Source organism: Palaemon carinicauda, chromosome 35, assembly GCF_036898095.1.
Source record: "Palaemon carinicauda isolate YSFRI2023 chromosome 35, ASM3689809v2, whole genome shotgun sequence".
In the NCBI taxonomy this organism is placed as follows: domain Eukaryota; kingdom Metazoa; phylum Arthropoda; class Malacostraca; order Decapoda; family Palaemonidae; genus Palaemon; species Palaemon carinicauda.
In genome coordinates this window covers 57,961,074-57,969,126 of record NC_090759.1, presented here as the reverse complement: position 1 = coordinate 57,969,126, position 8,053 = coordinate 57,961,074, and the positions used below count along the sequence as shown (strand labels likewise).

The 8,053-nt window shown below is 43.0% G+C and overlaps 1 protein-coding gene across 1 annotated transcript; it reads right to left on the bottom strand.

Annotated features, from left to right (window-relative positions):
• Window positions 1–15: 15 nt before the first annotated feature.
• Window positions 16–1,990, bottom strand: LOC137627324 (uncharacterized). The gene is made up of 4 exons (XM_068358408.1): window positions 1,526–1,990; window positions 742–910; window positions 146–561; window positions 16–21 (listed from the first exon to the last, which is right to left on the bottom strand). The coding sequence occupies exons 1-4, from the start codon at window positions 1,988–1,990 to the stop codon at window positions 16–18; spliced, it is 1,056 nt and encodes a 351-aa protein (XP_068214509.1).
• Between the last annotated feature and the right edge of the window lie 6,063 nt (window positions 1,991–8,053).

Below are 8,053 nucleotides of genomic sequence, written 5' to 3'. Positions count from 1 at the left end.
CCTCTCCTTCCATCACTACACCTACCATTGAAACATCCACAATATTCACTGATACCAGCACCTCTCCTTCCATCACTACACCTACTAGTGAAACATCCACAATATCAAGTGATACCACCACCTCTTCTACCTCCATTACACCTACCATTGAAACGTCCACAATATTAACTGATACCATCACCTCTCCTTTTTCCATTACACCTACCAGTGAAAAGCCTATAATATCAACTGATACACCCACCTCTCCTTCCATCACTACACCTACCATTGAAACATCCACAATATTCCCTGATACAAGCACCTCTCCTTCCATCACTACACCTACTAGTGAAACATCCACAATATTCACTGATACCACCACCTCTCCTTCCTCCATTACACCTACTAGTGAAGCATCCTCAATATTAACTGATACCACCACATCTACTTCCTCCAATACACTGACTAGTAAAACAACCACAACATCATTTGACACCACCACCTCTCCTTCCACCACACCTACTAGTGAACCATCTACATTATCAACTCGTGATACCACCACCTCTTCTTCCTCCATTACACCTACTAGTGAAACATCCACAATATTAAGTGATACCACCACCTCTCCTAACTCCATTACACCTACTAGTGAAACATCCACAATATCAACTGATACCACCACCTCTCCTTCCTACATTACACCTACCAGTGAAACGTCCACAATATTAACTGATACCACCACCTCTCCTTCCTCCATCACACCTACCAGTGAAACGTCCACAATATTAACTGATACCACCACCTCTCCTTCCACCACTACACCTACTAGCGAAACATCCATAATATTAAATGATCCCACAGCCTCTCCTTCCTCCATTACACCTACTAGTGAAACATCCACAATATCAACTGATACCACCACCTCTCCTTCCTACATTACACCTACCAGTGAAACGTCCACAATATTAACTGATACCACCACCTCTCCTTCCTCCATTACACCTACCAGCGAAATGTCCACAGTATTAACTGATACCACCACCTCTCCTTCCATCACTACACCTACCAGTGAAACATCCACAATATTAACTGATACCAGCACCTCTCCTTCAATCACTACACCTACCAGTGGAACGTTTACAATATTAACTGATACCACCACCTCTTCTACCTCCATTACACCTATCAGTGAAACGTCAACAATATTAACTGATACCACCACCTCTCGTTCCTCCATTACACCTATCAGTGAAACGTCTACAATACTAACTGATACCACCACCTCTCCTTCCATCACTACACCTACCAGTGAAACGTCTACAATATTAACTGATACCACCACCTCTCCTTCCATCACTACACCTACCATTGAAACATCCACAATATTCACTGATACCAGCACATCTCTTTCCATCACTACACCTACCAGTGAAACGTCCACAATATTCACTGATACCACCACATCTCCTTCCATCACTACACCTACCAGTGAAACGTCCACAATATTCACTGATACCACCACACCTCCTTCCTCCATTACACATACTAGTGAAACATCCTCAATATCAATTGATACCACCACCTCTCCTTCCTCCACTACACTGACAAGTAAAACAACCACATCATTTGATACCACCACCTCTCTTTCCACCAAACCTACTAGTGAACCATATACAATATCAACTGGTGATACCACCACCTCTTCTTCCTCCATTACACTCAATAATGAAACATCCACAATATTAAGTGATACCATCACCTCTCCTACCTCCATTACACCTACTAGTGAAACATCCACAATATCAACTGATACCACCACCTCTCCTTCCTCCATTACACCTACTAGTGAAACATCCACAATATTGAGTGATACCACCATCTCTCCTAACTCCATTACACCTACTAGTGAAACATCCACAATATCAACTGATACCAGCACCTCTCCTTCCATCACTACACCTACCAGTGAAATATCCACATTATTCACTGATACCAGCACCTCTCCTTCCATCACTACACCTACTAGTGAAACATCCACAATATCAACTGATACCACCACCTCTTCTACCTCCATTACACCTACCAGTGAAACGTCCAAAATATTAACTGATACCACCACCTCTCCTTCCTCCATTACACCTACCAGTGAAACATCTACAATATTAACTGATACCACCACCTCTCCTTCCATCACTACACCTACCAGTGAAACGTCTACAATATTAACTGATACCACCACCTCTCCTTCCATCACTACACCTACCAGTGAAACGTCCACAATATTCACTGATACCACCACCTCTCCTTCCTCCATTACACCTACTAGTGAAACATCCTCAATATCAACTGATACCACCACCTCTCTTTCCTCCACAACACTGACTAGTAAAACAACCACAACATCATTTGATACCACCACCTCTACTTCCACCACACCTACTAGTGAACCATCTACAAGATCAACTGGTGATACCACCACCTCTTCTTCCTCCATTACACCTACTAGTGAAACATCCACAATATTAAGTGATACCACCACCTCTCCTACCTCCATTACACCTACTAGTGAAACATCCACAATATTAACTGATACCACCATCTCTCCTTCCTCCATTACACCTACCAGTGAAACGTCCACAATATTAACTGATACCAGCACCTCTCCTTCCATCACTACACCTACCAGTGAAACGTCTACAATATTAACTGATACCAGCACCTCTCCTTCCATCACTACACCTACCAGTGGAACGTCTACAATATTAACTGATACCAGCACCTCTCCTTCCATCACTACACCTATCAGTGAAACGTCTACAATATTAACTAATACCACCACTTCTCCTTCCATCACTACACCTACCAGTGAAACGTCCACAATATTCACTGATACCACCACCTCTCCTTCCTCCATTACACCTACTAGTGAAACATCCTCAATATCAACTGATACCACCACCTCTCCTTCCTCCACTACACTGACTAGTAAAACAACCACAACATCATTTGATACCACCACCTCTCCTTCCACCACATCTACTAGTGAACCATCTACAAGATCAACTGGTGATACCACCACCTCTTCTTCCTCCATTACACCTACTAGTGAAACATCCACAATATTAAGTGATACCACCACCTCTCCTACCTCCATTACATCTACTAGTGTAACATCCACAATATTCACTGATACCACCACCTCTCCTTCCATCACTACACCTACCAGTGAAACGTCCACAATATTCACTGATACCACCACCTCTCCTTCCTCCATTACACCTACTAGTGAAGCATCCTCAATATCAACTGATACCACCACCTCTCCTTCCTCCACGACACTGACTAGTAAAACAACCACAACATCATTTGATACCACCACCTCTCCTTCCACCACACCTACTAGTGAACCATCTACAATATCAACTGGTGATACCACCACCTCTTCTTCCTCCATTACACCTACTAGTGAAACATCCACAATATTAAGTGATATCAGCACCTCTCCTACCTCTATTACAACTACTAGTGGAACATCCACAATATCAACTGATACCACCACCTCTCCTTCCTCCATTACACCTACCAGTGAAACGTCCACAATATCAACTGATACCACCACCTCTCCTTCCTCCATTACACCTACCAGTGAAACGTCCACAATATTAACTGATACCACCACCTCTCCTTCCATCACTACACCTACCAGTGAAAAGCCTATAATATCAACTGATACACCCACCTCTCCTTCCATCACTACACCTACCATTGAAACATCCACAATATTCACTGATACCAGCACCTCTCCTTCCATCACTACACCTACTAGTGAAACATCCACAATATTAAGTGATACCACCACCTCTTCTACCTCCATTACACCTACCATTGAAACGTCCACAATATTAACTGATACCATCACCTCTCCTTTTTCCATTACACCTACCAGTGAAACGTCTACAATATTAACTGATACCACCACCTCTCCTTCCATCACTACACCTACCAGTGAAACGTCTACAATATTAACTGACACCACCACCTCTCCTTCCATCACTACACCTACCATTGAAACATCCACAATATTCACTGATACCAGCACCTCTCCTTCCATCACTACACCTACCAGTGAAACGTCCACAATATTCACTGATACCACCACCTCTCCTTCCATCACTACACCTACCAGTGAAACGTCCACAATATTCACTGATACCACCACACCTCCTTCCTCCATTACACCTACTAGTGAAACATCCTCAATATCAACTGATACCACCACCTCTCCTTCCTCCACTACACTGACCAGTAAAACAACCACATCATTTGATACCACCACCTCTCCTTCCACCACACCTACTAGTGAACCATCTACAATATCAACTGGTGATACCACCACCTCTTCTTCCTCCATTACACCTAATAGTGAAACATCCTCAATATTAAGTGATACCACCACCTCTCCTACCTCCATTACACCTACTAGTGAAACATCCACAATATCAACTGATACCACCACCTCTCCTTCCTCCATTACACCTACCAGTGAAATGTCCACAATATTAACTGATACCACCACCTCTCCTTCCTCCATTACACCTACCAGTGAAACGTTTACAATATTAACTGACACCACCACCTCTCCTTCCTCCATTACACCTACTAGTGAAACATCCACAATATCAATTAATACCACGAACTCTCCTTCCTCCACTACACTTACCAGTGAAACGTCTACGATATTAACTGATACCACCACCTCTCCTTCCATCACTACACCTACCATTGAAACATCCTCAATATTCACTGATACCAGCACCTCTCCTTCCATCACTACACCTACCATTGAAACATCCACAATATTCACTGATACCACCACCTCTCCTTCCATCACTACACCTACCAGTGAAACGTCCACAATATTCACTGATACCACCACCTCTCCTTCCTCCATTACACCTACTAGTGAAGCATCCACAATATTAAGTGATACCACCACCTCTTCTACCTCCATTACACCTACTAGTGAAACATCCACAATATTCACTGATACCACCACCTCTCCTTCCATCACTACACCTACCAGTGAAACGTCCACAATATTCACTGATACCACCACCTCTCCTTCCTCCATTACACCTACCATTGAAACGTCTACGATATTAACTGATACCACCACCTCTCCTTTTATCACTACACCTACCATTGAAACATCCTCAATATTCACTGATTCCAGCACCTCTCCTTCCATCACTACACCTACCATTGAAACATCCACAATATTCACTGATACCACCACCTCTCCTTCCTCCATTACACCTACTAGTGAAACATCCACAATATCAATTAATACCACGAACTCTCCTTCCTCCACTACACTTACCAAAGAAACGTCTACGATATTAACTGATACCACCACCTCTCCTTCCATCACTACACCTACCATTGAAACATCCTCAATATTCACTGATACCAGCACCTCTCCTTCCATCACTACACCTACCATTGAAACATCCACAATATTCACTGATACCACCACCTCTCATTCTTCCATTACACCTACTAGTGAAGCATCCTCAATATCAACTGATACCACCATCTCTCCTTCCTCCACTACAATGACTAGTAAAACAACCACAACATCATTTGATACCACCACCTTTCCTTCCACCACACCTACTAGTGAACCATCTACAATATCAACTGGTGATACCACCACATCTTCTTCCTCCATTACACCTTCTAGTGAAACATCCACAATATTAAGTGATATCACCACCTCTCCTACCTCCATTTCACCTACTAGTGAAACATCCACAATATCAACTCATACCACCACCTCTCCTTCCTCCATTACACCTACCAGTGAATCGTCCACAATATTAACTGATACCACCACCTCTCGTTCCTCCACTACACTGACTAATAAAACAACCACAACATCATTTGATACCACCACCTCCCCTTCCACCACACCTACGAGTGAACCATCTACATTATCAACTGGTGATACCACCACCTCTTCTTCCTCCATTAAACCTACTAGTGAAACATCCACAATATTAAGTGATACCACCACCTCTCCTAACTCCATTACACCTTCTAGTGAAACATCCACAATATCAACTGATACCACCACCTCTCCTTCCTACATTACACCTACCAGTGAAACATCCACAATATTAACTGATACCACCACCTCTCCTTCCTCCATTACACCTACTAGTGAAACATCCACAATATCAACTGATACCACCACCTCTCCTTCCTACATTACACCTACCAGTGAAACATCCACAATATTAACTGATACCACCACCTCTCCTTCCTCCATTACACCTACCAGTGAAACGTCCATAATATTAACTGATACCACCACCTCTCCTTCCACCACTACACCTACTAGCGAAACATCCATAATATTAAATGATCCCACAGCCTCTCCTTCCTCCATTACACCTACTACTGAAACATCCACAATATCAACTGATACCACCACCTCTCCTTCCTACATTACACATACCAGTGAAACGTCCACAATATTAACTGATACCACCACCTCTCCTTCCTCTATTACACCTACCAGTGAAACGTCCACAGTATTATCTGATACCACCACCTTTTCTTCCATCACTACACCTACCAGTGAAACATCCACAATATTCACTGATACCAGCACCTCTCCTTCAATCACTACACCTTCTAGTGAAACATCCACAATATTAAGTGATACCACCACCTCTTCTACCTCCATTACACCTACTACTGAAACATCCACAATATTCACTGATACCACCACCTCTCCTTCCATCACTACACCTACCAGTGAAACGTCCACAATATTCACTGATACCACCACCTCTCCTTCCTCCATTACACCTACCATTGAAACGTCTACGATATTAACTGATACCACCACTTCTCCTTCCATCACTACACCTACCATTGAAACATCCTCAATATTCACTGATACCAGCACCTCTCCTTCCATCACTACACCTACCATTGAAACATCCACAATATTCACTGATACCAGCACCTCTCCTTCAATCACTACACCTTCTAGTGAAACATCCACAATAATAAGTGATACCACCACCTCTTCTACCTCCATTACACCTACCAGTGAAACGTCCACAATATTAACTGATACCACCACCTCTCGTTCCTCCATTACACCTACCAGTGAAACGTCCACAATATTAACTGATACCACCACCTCTCCTTCCATCACTACACCTACCAGTGAAACGTCTACAATATTAACTGATACCACCACCTCTCCTTCCATCACTACACCTACCATTGAAACATCCACAATATTCACTGATACCAGCACCTCTCCTTCCATCACTACACCTACCAGTGAAACGTCCACAATATTCACTGATACCACCACCTCTCCTTCCATCACTACACCTACCAGTGAAAAGTCCACAATATTCACTGATACCACCACACCTCCTTCCTCCATTACACCTACTAGTGAAACATCCTCAATATCAATTGATAACACCACCTCTCCTTCCTCCACTACACTGACTAGTAAAACAACCACATCATTTGATACCACCACCTCTCTTTCCACCAAACCTACTAGTGAACCATCTACAATATCAACTGGTGATACCACCACCTCTTCTTCCTCCATTACACTCAATAGTGAAGCATCCACAATATTAAGTGATACCACCACCTCTCCTACCTCCATTACACCTACTAGTGAAACATCCACAAAATCAACTGATACCACCACCTCTCCTTCCTCCATTACACCTACCAGTGAAATGACCACATTATTAACTGATACCACCACCTCTCCTTCCTCCATTACACCTACCAGTGAAACGTCTACAATATTAACTGCTACCACCACCTCTCCTTCCTCCATTACACCTACCAGTGAAACGTCCATAATATTAACTGATACCACCACATCTCCTTCCACCACTACACCTACTAGCGAAACATCCATAATATTAAATGATCCCACAGCCTCTCCTTCCTCCATTACACCTACTACTGAAACATCCACAATATCAACTGATACCACAACCTCTCCTTCCTACATTACACC